The 25462-nt window shown below is 34.9% G+C and overlaps 2 protein-coding genes across 5 annotated transcripts in view; both read left to right on the top strand.

The window, feature by feature from the left end:
• Positions 1 to 17738, top strand: part of LOC119635593 — a 35992-nt gene extending 18254 nt beyond the window's left edge. Inside the window, exons 3-13 of one of the 4 annotated variants that reach the window (XR_005247083.1) lie at positions 7328 to 7425; positions 7493 to 8367; positions 8431 to 8787; positions 8859 to 9296; positions 9367 to 9779; positions 9842 to 9989; positions 11269 to 11485; positions 12126 to 12346; positions 12404 to 12567; positions 12732 to 13122; positions 15277 to 15365. Coding sequence is in view for 2 of the 4 variants with exons in the window: in XM_038030463.1 (XP_037886391.1) it covers positions 7328 to 7425; positions 7493 to 8367; positions 8431 to 8787; positions 8859 to 9296; positions 9367 to 9779; positions 9842 to 9989; positions 11269 to 11485; positions 12126 to 12346; positions 12404 to 12567; positions 15277 to 15957 (3612 nt within the window). In the remaining 2 variants the exon portion in view is untranslated. Of the gene's footprint in view, positions 1 to 7327; positions 7426 to 7492; positions 8368 to 8430; positions 8788 to 8858; positions 9297 to 9366; positions 9780 to 9841; positions 9990 to 11268; positions 11486 to 12125; positions 12347 to 12403; positions 12568 to 12731; positions 13123 to 15276 lie in introns of all 4 variants that reach the window. The other 3 variants (XR_005247084.1, XM_038030464.1, XM_038030463.1) reach the window with 3 other exon arrangements.
• A 6145-nt stretch (positions 17739 to 23883) lies between these two features.
• LOC119635969 (40S ribosomal protein S8-like) lies at positions 23884 to 24275 on the top strand. Its single transcript, XM_038031023.1, has one exon. It carries the CDS (start codon positions 23898 to 23900, stop codon positions 24273 to 24275), a length of 378 nt encoding a protein of 125 aa, XP_037886951.1. The 5' UTR covers positions 23884 to 23897.
• Positions 24276 to 25462: the final 1187 nt, after the last annotated feature.

Genomic DNA, 25462 nt, shown 5'->3' with positions numbered 1-25462 from the left:
ATTTATGACTTACAATAATTGCACATACAAAGCAGGATTATTTGGATAAAGTACAAATGGATATACATAAAATGCAGGAAGCAAGCAATTGATCGCAATTATGGCCAAATATTGTCGGAAAGGTAGGTAATACATTCTCTGGGAAGACGTTTAACTATTACAAGTGCACTTGAAAACTTCAGGAGCAGTTCGTATCTACAATTAAATAATCAGAGAATCATCCTTTGAAGAAATCTTAAAAAAAAATGATATCACACCAAAAAAATACCTTCTACGCAAACTATATGGAAATCGAGGATCCCTAATTTGCTGGGTTGATGAGAAAAATTAGAGGTTGTTTGTAGAAACTGCTTTACAAATTCGGTGAATGTAAAGAGACCTCTAAGAATTAAATCTTTTAAAAATGCCAACAACGATGATAGAACAAGATATCAACATATCTTTAGGTCAGCCTGGTAGCATTCTTTTCTTAATCTCCTTTTAACGCCAGCGTTTTTGTTGGCCTATCTCGCCTTCATTACTTCAGGCCCAGCGATAAAGACAATGTTAAGAGCAAAGATAAGCGGAACATCTGCGCAACGTTCTCTTGCTCAGGAATGAAGTTCGAGAAGGATCATTCTTGAATTAAATTTGAAGCATTTGCTGAATGAATTGTCACAAGACGTGTGGTGTGTTTAGCTTTGCCTTTCTTAGGTAGTTTCCATTCCTAATAGTAGTTACATTAATAATGTTTATAAGCCGCTAGTGTCTACATTCTAGGGCAATGGTGGCGTATCATCCGGTTTTTTGTATTACACTAAATTGTGATCAGAACGAATAGAAAATATTCAAGGTTATCATTCAAGGGGTAAAGTAATGCGATGAATATGTGCGCGGTTCTTCAAAAAAATACATTTCATAAAATAGTAATTGAACTAAAAGATGAAAAATAATTTTGGTCCCACTCATGATTCTCTACTATGGAACAATAGAAGCTCGGGGAACCTAAGATTTAAATAAAGCAAGTTATGTAACAGCTTGCGATATAATCAAGACCTACTTCTCTTATAGTAACGGAAAGGGATATTTAAGCTTACCTTCAACTTAAATTGCATTCCCATTAATATTCAAGAGCTCGCTTAGGAAGACAAAACGAAGATCCACTCACCAGACCTAGAACGCGTAGAACGTATCGTAGCCAGTATTGAAATGAAATTGACTTTGTTAGAATTTCAAAACATTTTTTAGTTGACTGTATAAACCAATCCCTTCATATTCAAAATGATAAGCCTTTTACGTTCACAAATTTCAAGGACATAAGATGAATATTTCCACTGGGATGAATTTTTGTTTAGTCATGTAACGTAACGCGTTACACAATAAGTTCATAGGATTACAAATAGATGTAGGAATATTGTTAACGAGTCCATATGATTTATAAATAGTACCAATCTGTATGTCAAAATTTCATATCATTCCGATCATTGGTCTACAGGTTATAGTTGTTTTGGTGACACTAAACACGAGATCTAAATTTTTTCATTGTTCTACAAAAGCAAAAGAAGCGATGACTGTACATACTCCTAAGATGTTATTGAGTGTTATGATATGCTTCAAGACCTATATGTATATGTGGTCGGGACCGATTTTTAGATAATTGTACTGCACTTACTTGCCACATATATATATATTCCGTCTTATTTTCGTCCTGTTATAACTGCAAGTGAGTCGATTTTGCTTATTTTTCACAGATTGTAATCTTGATCGGTTGCAATTGATATTTTGAAGGGAAACAATGCAAAAATCTTAGTTATTTGGTAATTTTCAAAACGATTCTCGAATTTAACTTACCAGATAAGCGAGATAATAAGGACAGAGATAAAATTGTTGGTGTAGACAAAGTTTTCAGGTGTTAATTGGTGAACGGACCGACAATTCAGTCATACACTTTGATCGAATATGCTTAGACTCAATGCTTGCATATTTTTAAGCGGTACAAATAGTTGTCAAATCTAACATATCTTTAGTATCGAGTATAAACATAATATATGGCGGTTATAAAATTAATTACGACTGATTACATTTCAAGCACTTTCTTAAGTCTGAGTAGGCATTCAAGAACCAGTAAAAGTAAGACCAGTAAGCAAACTTGCACAAGATAGTTTTTCCTTCTATTTTCAAAATGTCTTTACTCGCAATCATTTCAAATTAAGCACTTGGCGAATGTATGAACAACTAAAAGAGAAAAGCAATAAAATAACGTAATAGTTAGGCTAAAATTTCCGACTTTAAGGTAATGTGTCTTTAGGAAGAGAAAATTCTTTGTTTCTTATTGTAGACTGCTTAAACAGCTTGGGCTTATTAACTGTGCAACCTTTTATAGATTTGCAATCCATTATCGTTCTGTACACCCGTGTTATGAGTTATTTTCTGACATGAAAGACAACTGAAAAATAATTGCTAATAATTAACTAACAATGCCTAATAAAGAAATGCTTTCTTAATTACTTGAAGATTAGATTCAAATCGTTTATAAAGCGAATGCATGTGAATTTTCAAGAGTTTTGCACAAGTGCTTAATTAAACATTATTAATAAGAAATAATTAAGCTTTTTGCTGTCAATTTCAAATGATTAACTATCAATTCTTAACTGTTAGTTCTCTGATCCCATTCTGGTTTTTTTACCCCGCTTCGAAAGCAATTTAATCAATGAAAATAAGCTAATTATCGGAAAAAGTAAATTTCAGTCAATTTATTCGGATCATATTGGAAATTCTACCTGAAATAGATGTTGCAAGTCTATGCGTAAACATCAGTTAATAATAAATTATGCAAAAGCAGAGCTACAAATGAATTAAATTGCGTATATATACCACACCTAGTTGAATTACTCGATACTCCGAAAGACATATCGAAACTAATGTGACTTAAGAGCCCTAGAGGGGTAGTAAATTCTCTCCTAATTAGTTTAATTAGTAAAAAGATACTTTAGAACTATTTCCTGTCTTTTGTTTAACAGACATCAATATATTAGATTTGCTATATTTTTGCACCAAAGAAACTCTTTGCTTATTAACCCATCTCTGTTACTATCAACTTTTACAAATTCGAATATCTTTTGAATTAGTTTTGAGAAAAAGTCGTAATGACTTACCAGAAATGTAGTTTGAAAAGTCATTTTATTACCGTTACCTATAATCTCTTTAGCAAATTGATCGACACAATTTTTGCAATGCATGCATAGATGATATTGCAAAATACTTGCGTAGCATTTCCACGATGTCGTAAGTTATTTACTTACTTACTTAATAACTTCCGATTATCCTTTTGAACTTTCTACTTAGTTATTGTGATTATGTGTACGAATAGATGAAAACAATTTTTTAATCCTATCTTTTTAATCGATGAAGACTGGTACAGGTTTCGGCGACTGTGGCAGTCCTGCAAAGCGCGTTAGTCAAATGAACCCACTACGCACATGTACATGGCATCTGTGACAGTTGTCCATGTGTTGCCACCATTTATAAAAACCAAAAAAAAAAAAACACAAAACAAGACTGGGATCCCTGGATTGCAAAAAAAAAAAACCAATACTGAAGTACTGTACGCAAATTTTGAGTTGATATCACGTTCTAACATATATATATATGTATATAAAAAAGGAATAGCACTGCGAGATGTAGAATTTTGAAGTGATGATGGTGATCAAAAATCAGATTGTTAACTCTTCCAGCAAGAGGCGTTGAGACTGGACCTTGACCAGCAGCCATTAAGAAGGATGATAAATAAAATAAGAAACAAAACGAAATTAATGATAATTTACCTAACCCATGTATACTATATAAACAAGACATTTAATATACATAAGGTTTTGTACTCGTTTGCGAATGGAATTAATATAAGATTAGATTTGTGTAGCTTTAGGATAGCTAGGGTATGAATATTAAATAAATGAATAGAAAGCACATAAATTGATAGACATTTGCTGCAAGTGATAGGTGACATTAGGGAGTGTTGCGACAGTCCGAAACGAGTATCGATAACTTCGTTGATTATGCGAATTTTCTATTGCATATCGTTGTTCACTTTGTTTTAACTTTTTAATTTTTATTGTCATGAATACAAATGAAAAAATCATAAACTTTGCATTGAGAACTCACCACTTAATTAGCCCTTATCAGACGGAGCAATATGAACAATTAAATATTCACACACAGACACACACACACGTATCCATATATGCACATTCTTGACACATCAATATCCATCGAACCAGATCAGGTAGATCATCTAGAAAGAATTGTTTGTAAGTACCTACAGATGTCTTCATCTAAATAAAGGTTATCGAAACCTGTTCAAACTGAATCATCGTAACTATTTTTGTGAAAATCGAAATTCGAAATGCATCAAGTGACCTTGGCAGGTCGGTAATACTAATTTTAACTTCAAAGAAATATGTATAAATCAGGCGGAATGTTCAAATAAGATCTCTGGCTAGTAAGCTACCCAGCTAGCTAGAAAACCCCATCGGATACGATATAGGATCAATATCAAGTTATTGCATCTTCGTTCTATCTCGCAATCACATTAGGTTAATATACATATATATATATACATATATATATATATATATATATATATCGATTATATATGTATATATACATAGGTTAATGGTAAGTATTGATTCTGACCAAGCGCTGTGTATCTTCCTTCTTCTCGTAAAATCTTGGTTTTTGGAAGAAAAACAAAAACAAGGATTTAATAAACACCATTTCTGTACTAAATCTGTAAGGGCTGCAGTACAATTTCAATTAAGGGATCACAATATGAAAACATGCTGGCACTAAAGTACTTCCGTGCCTTTAGACTTTGCCAAAACATATATACCACATACGCGAAAGAAGAGTTAAGGAAGTAAAAACCTAATAGTGAACCACGGTGCACCATGAAACACCCTATACCACCCTACAGTTATTCATGCAACGACTTTTCAAAATAAGTCGTTATAATATCTCAAAAATTTGCGGCCTGTAGGTTGAATACAAGAACACTAAGCGGACAGATTGCGGGCCAAGGTTGAATCGATCGGAACAATAAAAGTTGGGTCTCTCTCCAGTTTCTTGATTTGTTGCATACTTGCTCGCAAATTTAAGATACGCCTGTGCCGCGAGTGATGTAAGGTGTGAAAACGTACCCTGAAAGGTCTACCCGTGTGTGTATGTGTGTTTAATGTTTGAATTTTGAATTATGTACAATCAAGATACCGTCCCCTACCATGTACTCGTAAGTTGGGAACACATGCGATTCGAAATGTAAACACCTAACCTTAGCACATAATTACCTATGATTGGCTTGGATAGAAATTAAGAATACACACGCATCTCATAAGCAGCACTTAAGCGGAAGTCAAGAATAGAAACAATCTTAGTAGAAGCACATGTGTAAAAAGCTTGGAAAGGTGAAAATGATGTTCAGCAATAAAATAACAGAAAAGCATACCATGACATAAGGTTTTTAAATGTGTTGAAATTTATAACGAACTTCATGCCTCTGACTATGGCGCAAACTGTAATAATTGTTGCTCGCATTCACATTACTATTTACCGCTGTCGTCTTTGCCGCCGTGTAAGTAAGCACACAACTAAGTGATCTTTTAATTGTGTGAGTAAGTGAGTGAATGTGCATTCGCCTTACACTATGTATACAAATGAATAAATTCATTTATGTTGTTGTGTGTTCATAATTTATGGTATATCAGCCAACAACAGAAGCAGCAATTGCAACAAAACAAATGATGGCGTTAATATGGCGAGAAAATATTCTCATCTACTTATATATTGCATATATACGTAAATATAGTATGAAGACATGCATAGGCCATTGTTTATGCGCTAAGTTATCACTATACATAGGTTAGTTGCTGATTCGATTTAGTCGAAAGATAAAAAAAATAATTTTATTCTAAATTCGCATTGACGCAACTGATAATGTTTTAAGCAATCTCTTGCATCTTTAGTGAACTTGGTCTTTTAAAACGCAATGAACACGAAATGTATATACCTAGTGCACAGTATGCATACAGCTATGATCACAGAAATAGTACACACTTAGCTATGAGAAAAAATAACAAGGCAAGCAAGCTTAAGCAGACGGGCTTCCCCTCAGCTTATTCGTTTAAAAAAACTAAGCTTCGCTTAGACGCCTTCATACCAAACGATTAGACACGCCTCTAGTGAGTTCTTTATTAATTTTCTTCACGATTTCCCAAACGGACATATATCGGTCTTGTTTGCTTTTGCAGACAACGCGCATGTGTATAATGGAAGCAGTAATTACAATACTTTTTCTCGATTTCGTCTTATGTGAATAAAATTCTCACTTGCTAACTGAATTCAATTACTTTACAAATCATTCTTCTAAAGTAAAATTTTCAAAAATATTTATGTTGAAGGTGTATTCATTTTCTCAAAAGCTTGGCAGCAACCAGAAGGAAGCTTCAGAGATGCCATCAAATGTAAATTCTTAATCTACTTAAGTACGTCCGTCCGTTTGATTAAACATTCTATCGTTCGCAGATATGAAGCTCTCCGCTTCAAATTTCATAGTTGTTTCAAGCAGGCTTGGTATTGCAAACAGTCCAAAGTTGTGAAAAAACATTCTTACAATGCCACTGAAATTGAAAACATATTTGCGTTCAGTGCTAGTTTTACTAGTTGCTCATAACAGACAGGCGACCAAAAATTCCAGGCACACTTTCTAAAAAGTGAAGAAACTTAACAACGGACATCCAATATTATAGAGTACAACAGTTTTTTGTTTTAATAGCTTTTTTTTAGGGTAGTAAAGATGATATGTACATCAAAGATTCGGTCATAGCTGAATGCCGCTTTTTTGCTGATTAGTTTAAAGCACTAAACACTGAAAGCAATAACACTAAGCAATCAAACACTATCTTATTTAAGAAGTTAAGAGTTATATGTGTAAACAACCTTGAAATTATTTTTGTTTAGAGTCTGTACGTAGGTATGTAAAATCCAGCAAGGCTTATTATTAGCCCACCTATCACTAGATTCCTAAGCATCTTTTGAATAAATTTAAACATGTCTGGCCGCCTGTCTGTTTGATCGGTTTTAATTTTCAAGAGCTTTTAGCGACATATGACAGGCTAACGTTTGACGTGGCTTTGAATGATCATTTTGCGACCTCTTTGCACAATCAATCCATAAGTGTACAATATAATCGTTAAATATTAATATGGATCCTTAATTGATAATAATTTTAATGTTTCCTTGAAGAGGAGTTAGACGTGCGATATAATTATCACTTGTTTCTTTAAATTTATTTTAGGGCGGTTTTCGACTACAGTTATTAGATGAGCTGGACCGTCCTCTGGTCGATTTGACACCACAAGTAAATGGATCGGAATTTATTCGCACCGATGTTACGTATGTTGTAATTAAAGTGCAATAGTACACCTTGATTACGATTTCGTTGTTCTTTTCCTCTTCTTAGTGCTCAATCTTACGAAGTCAATATTCCGAACGAATTCGAATGCTATAACTGCACGCTACGTTTGCTGCGACAAGCCGACGAATGGTCTAGTGATTATCGTTTTTGGTCGTGTGCAGATATTGACGTCAGAAAACGTAAGGACTTTAAGGAGACTTGTTCGGGAAATGGCAAATATTTCCCTTCACGTTGCAAATGCGAAAAAAATTACTACGGTCCACAGTGTCAATACAAGGATGAGTGTTCCAATAATCAAGATTGTGGCAGCCAAGGGATATGCATAGACTTACAGGGTACTGTACTGCCGCGTAAACAATGCTATTGTAAGTTCGGTTGGTTTGGGCGTGGTTGCAATAAGCGATCACCATATAAGAACAACGATATTGATCTGTCCGCTTATATGATGAAAGAATTATCACCAGATTATAAAATGTATTGGAGGTTACTAGAGACTCAGCAAGAAATCGAGGTTGTTCTTAAAGTCAATAGTACTACTTGGATCGCGATGGGATGGAGGCCATCGACCTTGACAAAGAAATGTAAAAGTTTTCCCTTGATTCAGGATCTAAACAGTGGCAATAGCAAATCAACAGTAAATCTAGCTCCGGAATCAATGAAAGAACCAGCGCCAGAGCCAACAGCAGAGCCAGAGCCAGAGCCAGAATCAGCCCCGGAACCTGAACCACCTACTGCGGAACCCGAACCAATACCACAACCCGAGCCAAAATCGGAACCTGAACCAACATCTGAGCCAAGCAAAAATAAGCGGCTTGTTGACAATGACGAAAATTATCCTACAAGGGGAGTGAGTTCAATAGCTAGAAGCGTATCGTATCGTGTAAGCACCTCATCAGGACGTAAACGCCGAGATGTCGAAGGTAAACGTAATAACATTCAAAGATTTATTCTCATAAAACGATTTGATTGATTACATTATTCAGATATAACGGAGTCGATAAACTATTGGCAACATCAACGTCCTAAGTCAACTTTCGAGTCAAAAGTGGAACCAGAACCAACACCAGAACCTGAGCCTAAATCTGAACCAGAACCTAAATCTGAGCCCGAACCTAAATCTGAACCAGAGCCTAAACCTGAACCAGAGCCTAAATCTGAGCCAGAACCAACGACAGTCCCTGAGCCTAGATCTGAGCCGGAACCTAAATCAGAACCGGAGCCTAAACCAGAACCTGAACCCAATTCCGAGCCGGAACCTAAACCTGAACCCGAGCCAAAGTCAGAGCCAGAGCCTAAGTCAACGTTGAATGACAATCACCATCGCGTCGCACAAGGTTCGGGTAAATTGTTTTGTGTCTTTATACAAAGAATGCACTTTAAACCCTTAGGTGTTCCTATTTTATTCATGCAGATTCTGCTAAAATAAATTCCTATATTCCTCGCCACGATTTTAATCCCATGGATTGTACGGATATTATAATAGGCTCAGCTCGTGGCATGGCTAGCCGTGTAGGAGATTATTACACACGTGATCGGTCGACGCCTCGTCATGATGAATTCTATGGCGGCCAAGATGATTTAACTTTAGCTACCGGATTTGAAATGGATGGCGTAACGACAATTATATTTCGTAAAAAGCTAGTTTCAACCGAACCAACCGATCACACTTTAGACGATCAGCTAACGCATGTCATTTGGGCGAAGGGTCAAGAATTAGGCCGCTATGTGCATATACCGGAATCGGGCATTGAAACTGAAACAGCTTCAGTTAAGGAATTTTATCAGCCGGATGAGTTAAAATATCATGGACATAGAATGCAACGCGGGGTAACCCAAATAAATTTCTTTGGTAGGTTTAAAAGTAATAATAACTAAATAAAGAAAAAACGATTGATTAAAAAGAAATGATTGCCCAATAGAAAAAGCCAAATCACCAGAAGATCAAGATGAACACACAAATGTTTTAAATAACGATTGCTATGGTCATTGGAAATATCCGCAAGATTGTGAACCAGAAAATCATAGCTGCGAATACTATGCTTCATGGGAGACAGTGGGTAGAGGTGATGAAATGTTCTGGCACATTGAAACGAGTAATACGCAAACTTGGACTGGGATAGGATTTAGTAACGATGAAAAAATGTCTCAAACGGATTCAATCATTGGCTGGGTTGATCGTAATGGCCGACCATTCCTTATGGATACTTGGATAAACGGTTATTCCTCGCCAAAATTGGATGATCGCCAAGATATTACGAATGCTTCGGGACGTATTGAAAAAGGTGTAACTATACTAGAGTTCACTAGAAAACGTATCAGCAATGATGAACAGGTATATCAACTATTTGAAAGTTTTTAATGCCAATGTATCTAAGTTAGTACCTGATTTACTAGGATTTATCATTCACCGACGAGCATTGTTTGTATCTTTTCTTCCCAGTTTTGGGCGGCGCTTTTAATGCAGTAAATAAGAAAATACGCAAACATGAACGTGTGCCTTCTATTTCGCCTAATCGTGTCTGCATCAAGTCATGTGGCAAAGGTAGGTAAAGAAATATAAACGTTCTAATTGCCTTAGAGAGTGTTCTTTCCTTACTCTTCAACGCTAATCTTAAAGCTTTGCTGTCTAGAAACATTTTTGGCTCTATTACAATTTACAAGGAAGAATATTATAATCGGGCAAGGCCACCTATTATATAACCTACACCAATAACACAGTTTTTTCCCCTGCAAAGACATACTTTTCATGAAAGTCCGCTCTTTGGAGGATGCCCAAAACATCAAGCGACGGAGTACAAATTTAGCAAACTTAAGTCACTTTCTAAAAATTCAATCATTTTCCAGTTTCTGCCATAAAAAGTTGGAAATTAGACTTTCTCTGCATAAAATGGGTTGGTTTTCATGATAATCCCTATACTTGTAAGGGTCTACAAAATAGTCCTATGTGGTCCAAATTTCCTTCCGGACCAATCTTCATCACAAAACATTAAAAAGCAAAACTTTTTCTGATGCACTTGCTACTCATGAAAAATCTTACATGGAATGGGAATGAACGACCCATTTGGTTCAAATTTGGTCCACGTAATTTTTATGTCAAATTATAATCTCAAAAAAATGTTGATCATAAAACATTAACAGTTGGGCCGTTTTGCCATATACACTTGCCATTTACATTTCCTGAGTATCCTTATGTGCTGTGGTATCCAGAAGATAGAACTACGTGGACCAAATCCGATAATGTTGACTTCTTTATTAATTTACTATTATGAAGCAATTTTCACCATCAAATATTGAAAATTATACCTTTTCACCATATAAAGATTCAATTAAGGTAGGAACAGGTTCAAACAATAGACCCGTCGAACTAAATTTTTCATTCCAATTTAGAAAGTCGAAGTACCACTGCTCAGCGAGTTTTGTCGAAAAGTTTTGAAAATTGTAATATTCTTCAATATAATGACCTTTCAAAAGAAGTTCTTATATGGGAAGTTGTCGAAACAATGGACTGCTCGGAGCCATCTTCAATAGTGACCGTTCTTGGGCCAAAGCATGTCAGTGTACCAAATTTCATCAAAATATCTGAAAAATTTTGAGCCGTGGGTTCAACACAAGGACACAAGATGAAGATAAGCTTAAAACGATTCAGAAAATGGTTTTGAATCGATGGGTATAATAAAAGTTGAGTCTATGTCAAGTCCTTCTGAGTGTTGCATCCGCAGAAACTTAATGTACCTTTGTCTCATTAATGGTGTGGGGTATAACAATGAAAATAAAGGTCAGAAAGATTTTAAATGAATATTTTTTCTTACGTTTCTTAATAGAACTTGAAAATATAATAAACGCACCAACTACGCCGGCACCAAATCGTTTGGTTTATTCAGTAGCCGTTAAACTTATGAATTTGGCAGAGTCGTTTGCAGCTCCTGAACCAGGCACGGTAGAGTTTAATAATTTGGCAGCCACTATTTCCGACTCTTTCAACGGTGTACTCAACAATATTGCCGGCTATTATAAAACGGAAATTGTCGACTTTGAAAAGTAAGAAAAAATTATGCAACAAAAATGTTAAAAACTAATTACACCCATAGTAGCCGAGTAAATACGCAACGCGACTGTGAAATCATTATTCACGGGTTCAAATCTCAATGCAGTAGAACATATTTGATTGCACCCACAAAGAGTGCTTCGCCTCTCAAGGCATAAATAACTTTGTTACTTCTTTCCGAAACATGTAGGGGGAACATGCCACGACTGAAGGGTCATATCAAAATACAAAAACAAATAAAAACGTATGTCTTTAGCGTGGTATGTGATTAATGTAAAAGAATATTTTTCACTAGCGCTGGGCTTCAAGTGTCATACAACATACAGGATTGTTGTATGGTCTTGGTGGTGATTATCAGTGTAGTAAGGTTATCCTTACAGAACGACAATGTAGGAAATGATTATTTCTTTCTCCATTAAGCCAACTAGTACCGTACGTAAACTTCTTGGGGCAAAATAGCTTGAGAGAATAGATGAATAATTCTATCAAGTTCTATCGAAACTTCGTAGATTGCTACACACCACGTATAACAGCTGCTGGGCAACATTCTGTTATTGAAAAAAGGTTTTCAATGAATCAGGATTTCCTTTAAATTAGAAATAGCTTATCTAAAAACACGTTTTATTGTTGCAGAGACGGGACTACAATGATTGCCAAATTGCATACGTTGTTCGATAAAAACGACTACGAAAAAGGTTATGATCTCAATACCAATATTGTTAAGGATGAGCAGCAGGAGAAAATGTTGGAAAATGGTGATCTTATTAAAAATGCTCTACTCGACCAAATTGCTACCGGGAAAATAGGATCTTTAAATGTCGAACCACAATACTTAGACTTTGAAGCCTTGGAATGTAAGATCACAACTTAATTCGTAAGAAGATATTTTAAAATCATTTCTTTCATTTTAGATAAACCGATCAAAATGTCGGAGGAAACAAAGCTTTCATTTTTTGAATTATCCGAAGTACGGCTATACATTGTCTTGGGCTTAATTGCTGCTCTCGTCTTCATAGCATTGGTTCAAGCAATTTTCACCATCTGTAAGACATCTAAAAAGAATAGATCCAATAAGGTAATTATTAGGAATAATCACACGCTGGATACAAGGTTATTGTATCTTTTGAACTTTATACAACCTTGGCAAACATTTTTTTTACAAAAAAAAAAAAAAATCGCACATAAAACCTTAATTAATCTTCGGCATCATTATTAATATTATTCAAAAACTTTTTAAAGCTGATTTACGTAATACCCGATGAATGGCGGATATATCAACAAAGGCAACAACAGCGCTACTACCAACCCTCTAGTGATCTATAAACAAATACTTTTTTATACGATCCAATCCAAATGTGTTAACTTCACACCGACTTCCTTTCCAACAACCGTCATAAAATTAACTAATTAAAAACAAAAAAAAAAAAAAACAGAAAGAAAAAACCGGAAAAAAATTAAACCCTTTTCAAGAAACACAGCGGAAGCTAATCAAAAAAAAAGGAAAAAAAAAATTAATCATTGAGTAAATGTTCATTTGTTGTTACATCGGTAAATAAATAGATTAAAAGAACGAAAATAGTTCACTTTTTCCTTCTAACGTGACTACTATAAAATCTCACTAATAATTCACGTACGTATGCACTGAATGTATGGCAAAATATTAACCAATACCTTGCATCATCTCTCTCTCTCTCTCTCTCTCTCTCTCTTTCTCTCTCTCTATTTCTCTCTCTATTTCTGTGCCTTTTCATCTTCTCCGTTTCACTATATAATTTTTTTGCTTTGTCTTTATCTTCTTTTAAGCCTACGCGGATTGTTTTATTTAAAAATGTTATCAATTTTTAATAAGACGTCGCCCGTGTAGGGTTTCCTTTTTTAAACGTGAATGTTTTTTCCTTTGTTGATCTTAAAATCAGTCAGCATTTGTTTTATGCTATTTTGCGCAATTAATTTTCATTCATTCGCTAATACGACGTCACTATTACTAATAAAACAATGTAATTAATAAGAAAAATTCCGCGAACATAAAGGTTGTACAAGAACAGACCGACAATTATTCTTCACATTAAGACCACCACCACTTGACCTATGCAAGATTTATGAATCTTATCTGTATGTGAGATCCTTTCAGTCGACAAGTGTACACTTAGTTGAACATGAGAACGAAAAAAATCATTATCAGAAAATAAACAAAAAAAATATGTTGTTAAAATAGTATAAACAAATAAAAAGCCTAAAGTGGAACAGGTTTCACAAGTAAATAACTTACACCACCCTACAGTTATTCATATAACGATATCTCAGAATAAGGCGGTATAAGCGAAGTGGTCGAAAAGATACTTCGATACGAACCATTTTCAGTAGCGCCCGCCCTTGGACCAAAACACTTCGGTGTACCAAATTTCATCATCAAAATCTCTCAAAAATTGTGGCTTGTGCTTTCAAAACAGCAACACAAGACGGATAGACGTACTGACGCACTTAAACCAATTTACAATCACTTTCTGAATAGTGAAACGTGGGTCTATCGAAAGTCGTTATGTGTATTGCATAAACTTAACCTCTTCGATAGCTCTCGCCTTTGGGCTAAAACACGCCTGTGCATAAAATTTTATCAAAATACCTCGAAAATTGCGGCCTATAGGCCGGCAACCAAATGGACAGCAACCAATGGACGGCAGACGATATTAAATTGATGCAGAAAGTCATTCTGAATCGATTAGAAGCCGAATCCGAATCGATTATGATGAGGCAAATCTACCTCAAGTGCTTCTGGGTGTGACAACCGTCCGAACAAACAATATACCCTATGCCACAAATGGTATTTTTCTTTGAGAGTTTCACATCTCGTAACCAATAACTTTGTTGTTAAGGAATAACTTTGTTGAAAACGAAACGTCCGAAAATTCACCCTATTCTGTACGGTGAGTTCCTACAGAGATCGAGCGAAATATTAACAATGTATTTGGCACTACGCATCAAACAGCGCAAGCTTCGTTTAAGAAACTCTGACTCAGAGTGCCTATGAACTATTGAAGTTTCATGTTAAAAAATAAACAGTATTACCTTCTTTACCTCAAATCGGTGAAATAGAAAACTTGGATTTCTCTAAATTTCATTCTTGATATATATATGCTTTTTTACACTTCCAAAAAAAAAAAAAATCGTTCACTATCGTCGGAATATGCCTTCGCCTTCACATGTGTGTAATATGTCCATCCTCTTTTACTGGACTTGCCATAATTGCAAAGATTCAGGCAGAAAATTGAAACGCGCTCGCGAGAACCTCACGAATATGTGATTTTATGTACACTACAGTTTGCGTAATATGTTTATGCTTAGCAAGTTGCACTACTACTTCTACTAACTGTACGTAACTTATGATGCAATGAAAACTTTTAAGTAGAACTATAAAAACTACATGTTCTCTCATATAAAGGTGGTGCAGGCTTAATTTACATCTCATAATCATGAAAGAGTCCTTCATAAATATATCACTAAAGAAATATTGGTAAGCATTTGACTAAAAATACCTTATAAGGCAAAATAGCATAAATTCTATGTGTGACTGACATTGCGTTGAAAATTTTAAAATTTCATTATGCGTATATAAAAATATCTGCCATGATTGCAATCGATTTGATATGTTTCGAATTTTCTCTTGTATAAATGTTTTTAATGAAAAGCTTTAGAAATGCTGACTGGTCAAGGATTTAAACAGGAAGCAAATATCAATTCATCTTCAATATGAAATGTTTTTTTTTTTTTTTCATATTTTTTATAGGAAAATCTAATCCAGAATTCACCTTGGAAAGAATTCACATCGAATACAAATTATGCTTTCGATCCGTATGGTGAAACTGAGGAGAAAAGTGCATCTGCTAATGCAACTTCGACAAGTAAAGAAAAATCCCAACGTCAACGTTCATCGAGTCATAGTCAGCAAACCACGTTACAAATGTCACATTCGCCGACAAACAAGTCACAATTATATTTTGAAAATTCCAATGGAAATGGAAATTATGCACGCACCAATGCCACCAGTGCTACCACACAATTAAATTATCGCCCGCAACGAAATAATGCCCATGAAAATGCTAATAATCGAGATCGTAGCAATCATCAGGATCGTTATGAGCGTACGGAACCGAATCAAACTGCCGCGAATACGCAACGCATGACATATGCGGACCGAGCGTATTCTTTACCTCGCCAGCAGCATCAGAATGCGAATATGCAACCATCCGGGTTTTATACCCAAGATCGACGTGATCGTAGCGCTCAAAGGATTTCGACGGGCAACGATGAGCGGCGCTATTATCGTGACAGATCTATGGAAGATCCACGTTTGGTATCGAATGGTGGCGCTGATACTCCGGACTTTTATTTCATGCCCTCACAACGTAAATATTCCGGCGAAGTGGTACGAGTTTATGTCGATTACAATAAGGATCCCAAACATTAGAAAACTTTATTAAGATAATCTAAAGCAAAATTGAAAATTAGTTAAATTAGTCATTCTCAACCCATAAAACCAATCAATAAGTTTTCTTTAAGGTGTATACATATATATATATATATATATATATATATATATTCGCCTACAATTGAATAGAAAACACAATTATCATAACGATTGCTGTGGAATTGTGCATATGTTGCCATAAATGCTATGAAAAATTCTGAAATAAATTCACGTGAAATGATATATCGCGTCCGCGTCCGAGAATATGAGGGAAATTTCATGAATAGCTTAAGATCAATTAAAAATTTGGGCTAAGAAACGTGCTTTGCAATAAAGTTAGTTATCCAAAGTGAACTCACTATTACGAATAAATTGAAGTCCATTAAGTCTGTGTTTCCGTTTAAAAATATCCAAAATTTAGATTAAACATCTCATCTCGTCCCGTAAAAGATACTAACCCTATCGATTTTGCCATATCTGTTTATCTATCTGTCCGGTTGTTATTGGAATGCTTGCTACTATAAAAAATAAAAATTAAGGTAGATAACTTAAACCTAATACATGTCAGTTTAAGAATACATGTCAACTGACGATATCCGCCCATAATAGGCAAGAAAGTATAAAGTTCTAGCTCATAGGATATATTGATCTAACAAACATTTATGCGAAACATTAAAGATTTTGGTGAAAAGAGAGTCTCTTTATACCCTACATCACTTTAAGCAAGGGATATATTAACTTTGTTCGGAAGTACCTGAGATAGACCCATCTTTTACTATGCTAATCGATTCAGAATCAATATAAGCTTCCCTGACTGTATGTCTGTCTGGTTTGTTGATATAGACTCACCCTTTAGTATACTACAAGACTCGATTCGGAGTCACTTTTTGTTCGATTCAGTACAAATGTTGAACGCTTGCCTGCCCGCCTGTTCGTATTGTTTCTTTGGGTTCAACTTAAAAGTCGCAATTTTCGAGAAATTTTAATTAAACTTGATATACTGGTATGTTTTGGCCCAAGGACGAATGCTACAGAAAATGATTCGGTTTGGTTCGTCCACTCCCGATTTATTTTGAAAAATCGTTATATGGGAACAAATTGATATTTTCAAAAAATTTTCGACAATATAAATAATTATAAATAAAAGTGCTTCGAAATTCTAAATTGGTTTCGAAACTTTGTACCATATGGGGTATTTTTTTGTCATATAACCGCAAAAACGTCTTCTTGTTGAAAATTCGTTCATCAAAATATTTTGATATAAAAATAATCTTACCGAATTTGGACTAGGCAGGTCAATTTTTTTTTGGATTGTAACAATGAAAAATATGCCCTTATATGGCAAAAAGGTCGAATTGAATGAAAAAATTGTCCTTAACAAATTAATCATAGGGAACTTGAATCACACAGAAATAGTTTTTAGACTGTCGACGTACGGACAGTCTTATGAACGTAAGCCCTTCTATGGTGACATGGCCTAATTAAGTTTTCTAAATTCAGACCACGTTTGAGTATCCTTCCACATGAAGACTTTCGTCTTCTTATTCGTTATACATAAAAGTAATGTAAAATTTTTGGTGTATTATTAAGAAGATGAATGAATGATTGTATTAGATGAAGTGGTGTAGGGTATCTAAGAGTCTTGAGCCTTGTCCGACTCTAGAATTCTTATTGTTTTCCCACATAAATGTTTATGTTAGATCGAGATTTACTATGAACGGGAAGGTAATGCTTTCTTGGCTACTGTAGGACTTGATTCGTTTGTAAACCCTGCCGTAAAGTGGAATAAAATGTATTGGAACTCTAATGCAATGCTTTCAGTTTATATTCGTCTAAAGGCCTGTATAATATTCTTCCGTCACAAATGATTTCTCAGACCTTCTTTTAATCTAAGAGTGAATAGCGTACGCTACTCTTATGACTCTCTCTGCATGTTTTAACTTGAAACGTAATTTGACACGAAGCTGACAAACTGATACTGAGAAAAAGAATTAAAATTTGTTTATTTTCAACTTTTATGATTATAACTAACAAGGATTAATAGTCTGATAGAGTCACCCTTGACCTGCTATTAATGACACATTATAAACTCTCTCCTAAAATCACTTACTATCTATATCAACGAATACGGCTATAAATGTGCGACGAATAATTAATGGAAACACATATGAATATGATAGCTTTAAAGTCTCGAAATATTTATTTTAAACTTTTTCTCCCTCATATCTCACTAAATAGTTTAGACAATAATAGATGCATTTGTATTCATTGCATATTAGGGAGATGTTCACAAAATTTACAATTACTTTGTATGTCACAAGGAATATAATGCAACAAAACCTCAAATCACGTTTAGTCATTTTTATGTCTTTTTAATTTCTTTCCATTGTATATTTAAATAATTTTATCTTTTTATTATTATTACCCTTAAAATAAATGAAAAAAAAAAATGAAAAAAAACAAGTTATTTTCAACAACAACAACAACAAAATGAACAGCAACAACAACAACGACAACAATACACATATTTTATTTTAGTTAATGTAGTAATAAATTAATGTAAATATATGTTAGTATATACGTACATATATATTTATAAGTATAGTATATATAAATATATATATATATATATATATTCATGTATATATGTATATATATAAATATAAATATAATCCCTTAACAATTATAAATTGAAAATAAATTATTATTTTTTTTTTCTTTAATTAATTATTATTATATTTTTAATCTAATATCTTGCACAGACAACGACTTAGAATTATTTCAATAAATTTATTTAAAACAAAACTCTTGTATGCACATAAATAATAAAATTTAAGTTAAAAATATATTAAAGTGCTTCTCATTGCAGCCTTCACCACTTTTGGCAAAGGGTATGTTAGGTTATGTCAAGTTTGTATGTTAGGTTTGTACGGACAGGTGATTCAGTTCGGTTCCAGAAGTCTGATCCATCGGTCCTTTCCGTCTGATATCTGGCCATGTATTCTACTGTTCAAACTACAGTAATTTTCGAGATATTTTGCTGAAATATGGTGCACTGACGTATTACGGCTCAAAGACGCCCGCAATTGGGAATGGTTCAGATCGGATCATTCATTCGAGCACTCCTTACATTAGTACTTTAATTTTTATTGCTCGATAAAAGCCATTGAGTAATCTATTCCCATATTCTTAATTGGAGTGAAAGGTTTTAATCGAACGGCGCAATATTCCGAACCCTTTACCATATAACCTTTCCCATGGAAAGTAAATCCTTTTTAATAAAACGGCCTAATGTGCAATGCTTTTTGATGATGAAGTTCTTTCATAAAAATAATTTTATATAAAAATTGACCTTGCAGAATTTGGATCGTATGAGTCTATTTTTTGAATCCCAGCCCATATAAGGACTCTAATGAAAAATATGTCTTTATATGGCACTTCTCACTGAATTGAAAATAATCCTTAGCAAATTGAATGTAGGGAATTTAGATCATGTAGGTTCAGGCAAAGCCTAATTTATGGTTTAATAGGCTATCGGCTTTTATTAAAAACTCTACCGCACTTGAGATTCGAACCCACGACCATTGACCATCGCTAGTCGAGATTCCTCGCCTTCGGCTAGTTTGGCGGATGGAAAGTAAAATTACAAGTCGTTTCGAAACTATGAATTTAAGAATATCTTATCGAATTGTATTTCTCGGAAAACAGAATTGAACGAGTCGAGAATAATAATATTTTATATTTGTATGTTTTCAAAATTTGTCGAATATTTGCTAAAAGTAAACCAAACTTTTGCTTAAAAGCTCATAAGGAAGTAAATTACAATTACTTGCAACTTGTTTGCAACATGCCCTTGGTCAGTTTGTCTCTCTTTATATCGTCTGTGGCAAGCATTCTCCTAGTGAATTTCTTTATTACGTAATCCTTCCGGTAATTGTCCCAGATCATCATTTGATAAACATGATTGCAATAAAACCAAAAGAAAAAAAAGCAAAATCTTTATAGCTGGTGATCATTTCATCTAATTATTAGTTTATTTCATATTATTTCGATTTTGACCGTTAGTTTCCAATTCTTTTCGCATACAATTCTAGAACAATCGATTGTAGACATTTCTACATAATCGGTCACATAAGTCACAAAAAATTAGCGGCTTATAACAACAAATACTTACGCCGCCATATACATATAGTTGTACGTACTTGTTGTTGTTATATTAGCCACGCACTTCTGGCAGATCATGCTTAAAGTAATAACGTCCTTGACAGTATTCGCAAGTGTGACCAATTAAATTGGTTTTTGCTTTGCAACGAGTATATTATTGGTATAAAGATTAGGAGTCGCTACCGAAGTCGCAATTAGCACCTTCATTCCTCCTGCTCTGAAATCTTCCAAAGCAGTTAGGCGTTGCCCTGGCCAACGGTCGCCGTGAATAGATAATAGTTTTCCGACAATAGACATGCTAAATAATCGGCAGTTCGTTTTCTTGCAACAAACACAATGGTGCCACTTGCGCCCTCCTTCTTTTCTTTGCGAAACTTTCATATTTTGCCTAAAGTTATATAAAAAGCAGCCAACGAACTTTTTTCCATTTCGGAAATGCTGATTATTCCTAATTTCAAAATAAAAATTTTTGTCTGCCAAATTTATTAACATTAGCTTCATTTTTGCGACCAGGGGAATGTTTCCAAGAGACATTACGCACGCAAGTAGACGGATATGCTCAAATCGATTTAGAATTTGATGCTGATCTAGAGTTTATATACTTTGTGGGGTTCCTGAAGCTTCCTTCCTTCTGAGCCCTGCAAACCCTTACCAAAATATGTATATACATCTCATGCTTCGGTCAATGGTTTATGGTTTGCTATAACGGAAGCAATTGAAAAATAATAAAATCTTTGACAAGTAAATTCAGTTTTCTAAATTTAGACCACCTTGACGTTACTCACGCTTGCGACTCTTGCACGGCAATCGATCTACATCTTATAAAGTTCAGTCGCCTATCATAGCTGCAAATTGCAGATTGTATAATATTTAGCGGGGCAAAACCAAAGAAAAACTTCGCACTAAAGACCGATTGTTACCGGTTTTGACACTTGCTTTAATTTCTTAAGTATTGTTAAAGTACGGCAGGTTCCTTATTGGTTGATGACTGTACATTATCAACGAGAAATAGATGGCTTGCGCGTAGTTAAAACAATGTTCGGTCGCGTTAACATCTGTGTTCACATAAATGGAGCAGATTTTCATTTCGATTAGCATCTTCGCTCTTCGGAATATGTAGGGTGCAGCTGCGAGTACCGGTCTTTCTATGTGTAATTAATAAATGGGAATTTTCCTTTATGCAAGCAATTTCAAGAGAAACTGCTTAATAACTATTTTGTTAATTTCCTTTAATGGTAATGTGATGCTCCTGGCACTTCAGAAGACGGTTTAACCAGAACGATGCAAGCGTAAAATAGCTAACATCGTATTTGTTTTTATAGAGTCATTTTAAGGGCAAATAAATGCTGTTTTTCATACAATTAAATAAAAGATTTCAAATTTATATAAATATATGTAAAAATTAACGCTCTTTCCGATATCTCTCCTTATTCGGGTTTGCACAGAAAAATATTCTCCTGGCCCACGTCACTTCTGAATCTAAAGTCCTTCACGGTCGGATAAAATAATGCACTATCTACCATCGTGGTGGATAGCAACTAGAGACGCGCACGAGATTCTTCGTACCTGATTACCTGAATCTCAGATGACTCTCCTTGTTAACACATGAAATATATGAAATTGTAAATAAACGAAATAAACAAATTTTGATTTTTGCCACCAATCGCCCACCCATTATTGGACTAGATGCTAGTGCTTAACATTGATTTAACTTGACCGCAATTTCGTTAGCAGACAGTTGCAGTTTTCTAGAAGAAATACATATTAAATAGCACTCCAATATGTAATACACAAAATATTTACGTGGACATATCGCCCAATGTCATTGGAGCTTCACTCGGCCAATGCAGCGCAAACAATAATTCAATCGCGATATTTTAAACCACGCATGGTTGTCCCGTTGCCTATAAGAGTTTAATTTAATTATTAATTATGAATTAAACGTAAACAAAGCAAAATAGGCGCAAACAACCAGTCCTTGAAAGGGTAATGAATGTCTTCACAATCTGTTACAATTTTACGACATCACCGCATAGCAATGCAATAAAATAAACTTTTTTTTTTACATATTATCGAAAGAGGAGTGCATATTCATTTCGTCTCTCGGAAGGAGGCTTTAGACAATATATAAGAGTGATGTACGATTAGCATCAAATTTCAAATCGATTTAAGCGTATTTGTGTGCCCGTCACTCGGCTTCCAAGTAAGCAAAAAGATAGAAATTCCGCGTTATTGTCAAAACCTATTTGCTCATTGCAATGCTGTCTTTTGCTATAAACAACTTTGCTTTGCAATCTGACATTATCGTAGTTGGCCGTGTTCGAAGAAATTTATTTCATATAAAATCTTTGTGACGAACGTAAGAGTTCTAGAAAAAAAAAGAAATTCATTTCATATAAAACGTTTGTGGGGAACGTTACTGCCTGTACGATTCTTTTGCTTCGTTTTTAGTGCATTTGCCGAAAACTACAATAAAAATTATCAATAATTTAATTTGTAAAAAAATTTGAAAAGTTATTCATATATAAAAAGCCGATTGTGGACACCGTAATACAAAATGAACGGAAGAAAAAGAGAAAAAAACAGAAAACGGAATTCATCAGCCTATACCAAAAAACCTTTACCAAAAAAACGTACCCTATAAGAGTTCCAGAAGAAAAGAGAAATTTTCCATGCTGAGGAAAAAACAAAGTTAAAATAAATCTCGACAAAAAAATAAAGAAGAATAAGTATGAACTATAAATCGGGACTTGTTTGTATCGATGCATGTTGAAATTAAATTTGGTTATGATTTCTTTGGTTTTTCTCCCTTTAGTGCCCGATTCTACGAAGTCGAACGAACGCTGCAACTGTACGCAACGACAAGCCGATGATTGTCGGTTTTGGTTGTTTGCCAATGTTGGTGTTAAAAAACGTGAAGAGGAGGTAGGTAGACCTGTTTGGGATATGGTGAACATTTTCCTTCACATTTATTATTGTGTTTGACATGAAATTTACTTGTCTGTATTTAGATGCGGCTTTCTTGCGAACTTCATAATATTTCCATTTAAACATCATCGGAGCCTTGCCTTACTTTGCAAATAGTGAAAACGTGCGACTCTAATTGCGCGAGTACGACTAGTGTTTTAGGCAATTTTGGTAATACTATCGCAACAGCATTAAGGAATAATTCGGCTGCCAGAGATTTGATGTCACCTCTGCAGCAACCTTTGGATGCCTCTCAGCAATATATGCAACAAATGGTATTGATCCCAGTCGCAGGCGAGGGATATGGCAACACATACTACTTGCATACTTGCAACTGCAGCGAGTGTTCATTGACACACGAATTACATGCACTGCAAATTAAAGCATTATCGAGGCACTTGGTAAGCAGATCTTAAAAAAAGGTACATCAATAATATATTATTAATGCCATGAACATTTGATATAATTACCAATTTCTTCGATAACATTATACGCCGATTGGTGAATTAGTTTATGTAACCAGGCTGTTTTAAGAACCGGTCGTTTGCTCCCATTTTTGGTCAGCGATAACGACAATCAGAACATCGCGTGGATTTTCAATGTACTTACGATATATACGCCTAATCATCTTTCAGTAAGCTTTTGTTGTTAAGGCATATCTAATATGTTATAAGCATTAAAAATTGTAGGTATATTAGGTTTGCCCTATATAACGTTTTATATGGTCAGAAATACACTGGTATTATCGATCTAAGCATCTCGATGTACGGATATCCTATACGATTCTCCCTTGTGTGTTTTTACTCAAAATGGGTATTAGCCGTGATAGTGCTCATAAGCGCATAGCCACTGGTGGTAAACGCAAACCATTGCGTAAGAAGCGCAAATTCGAGTTAGGTCGTCCAGCAGCCAACACAAAGTTAGGTGCTCCTCGCGTACACAAAGTTCGAACCCGTGGCGGGAATATTAAATTGCGAGCTTTGCGTTTGGGAACTGGTAATTTTGCCTGGTCTTCAGAAGGCATCGCCCGCAAGACACGTATTGCTGGCGTCGTCTATAATGCATCCAACAATGAGCTGGTGCGAACCAAAACTTTGGTAAAGAACACCATTGTTGTGATTGATGCCATGCCATTCCGGCAATGGTATGAATCCCATTATGTGTTGCCATTGGGACGTAAACGTTAGCAATAGAAACGCTTTTCTTTTGTTTTTGTTTTGTGTTTTTATATGGGATTTGTGCTTGAACGATCTATAGATATAGATATAGTTTTGATCGAAATGTACATTTTGGAAAATATCACCTCGTTTTTGCCACGTTGCTTATTTGTTCTCCTTCGAGCTATGATTTTGTATATGAAGAATAGGCTTCCAATTCGTCTTTCGTGTTTAATAAATATACTATGATTTTTTTTCCTTTGCACACTGTCGCTAGCGATTAAATATTCTCGAAAGATCATTTTCGAAACTTCTGGATCGCAATTTAACATTATTTCGTACGTAAAAAGTCTTAGTCCCTATAACGAAATTAAATGTAACTATATAGAAGAAATAGAAGAAATGCCATTTAATAAGCGGGGAAGAAATAAGACGAAAAACCCAGTCTTGAAAGTAACGATAACGGGGCGCGATATATATTGTACAGAAACATATAGCAAATATTATACTGTCTGCACAAATAGGGGATTTTCGATTGATTTCCTTACCCTATCAAATGACAATTCTTCCATATTGTCATATACAACAATCAGTTCGCTTAACTGTTCAGAGACACTATCCCTCAAAATACATTTCAAGTAAACAGCTTTTTCGGCTCCCATTGATCAAGCAATGTATTTTGTTTTAGCGTTGCTCAATTGCTTTTGGGGGCGCCAGCAAAAAATTGCTCCCTTCCGAAAAAAAGTGCGCCGTATTTATGATTTTTGGTTATCAGTATCTCCTCCGCGATCAGCTTTAATTTCCCCGTATACCGATTGACGGCTACGTTCTGAAATACTTTAGGACATGCTTTAGACTTCGCTACTATGTATAATCATGTCATGTCTACATAAATTATGAGGCGAGTATATAATGTCATCATTATTGCTAAGATATGCTTCACTTTTTACGAACCCGATGTGTGCAAACACCCACCATCCCGATCGCTTAAGTTCTGCATAGTATACATAGCGGTATTCAATTTTAGAACTTTATTATGATGTGTTTTGTCTCGTAAAATATTTCGGTAGCTTCACGTAAATCCCATCTTTCAATTCGCCATTTAAATAGGTAGTAATAACCTTTCATCTGATGTAAATGTGCATTCTACTGTTGGAGCGATCTAAACATTGTAGCATGCTAAGCAACTCAAAGGGCTATTAACGATATTTGACTAG

Source organism: Glossina fuscipes, unplaced genomic scaffold, assembly GCF_014805625.2.
Source record: "Glossina fuscipes isolate IAEA_lab_2018 unplaced genomic scaffold, Yale_Gfus_2 27, whole genome shotgun sequence".
Taxonomy (NCBI): Eukaryota; Metazoa; Arthropoda; class Insecta; order Diptera; family Glossinidae; genus Glossina; species Glossina fuscipes.
This window is presented reverse-complemented; position numbering and strand designations above follow the sequence as displayed.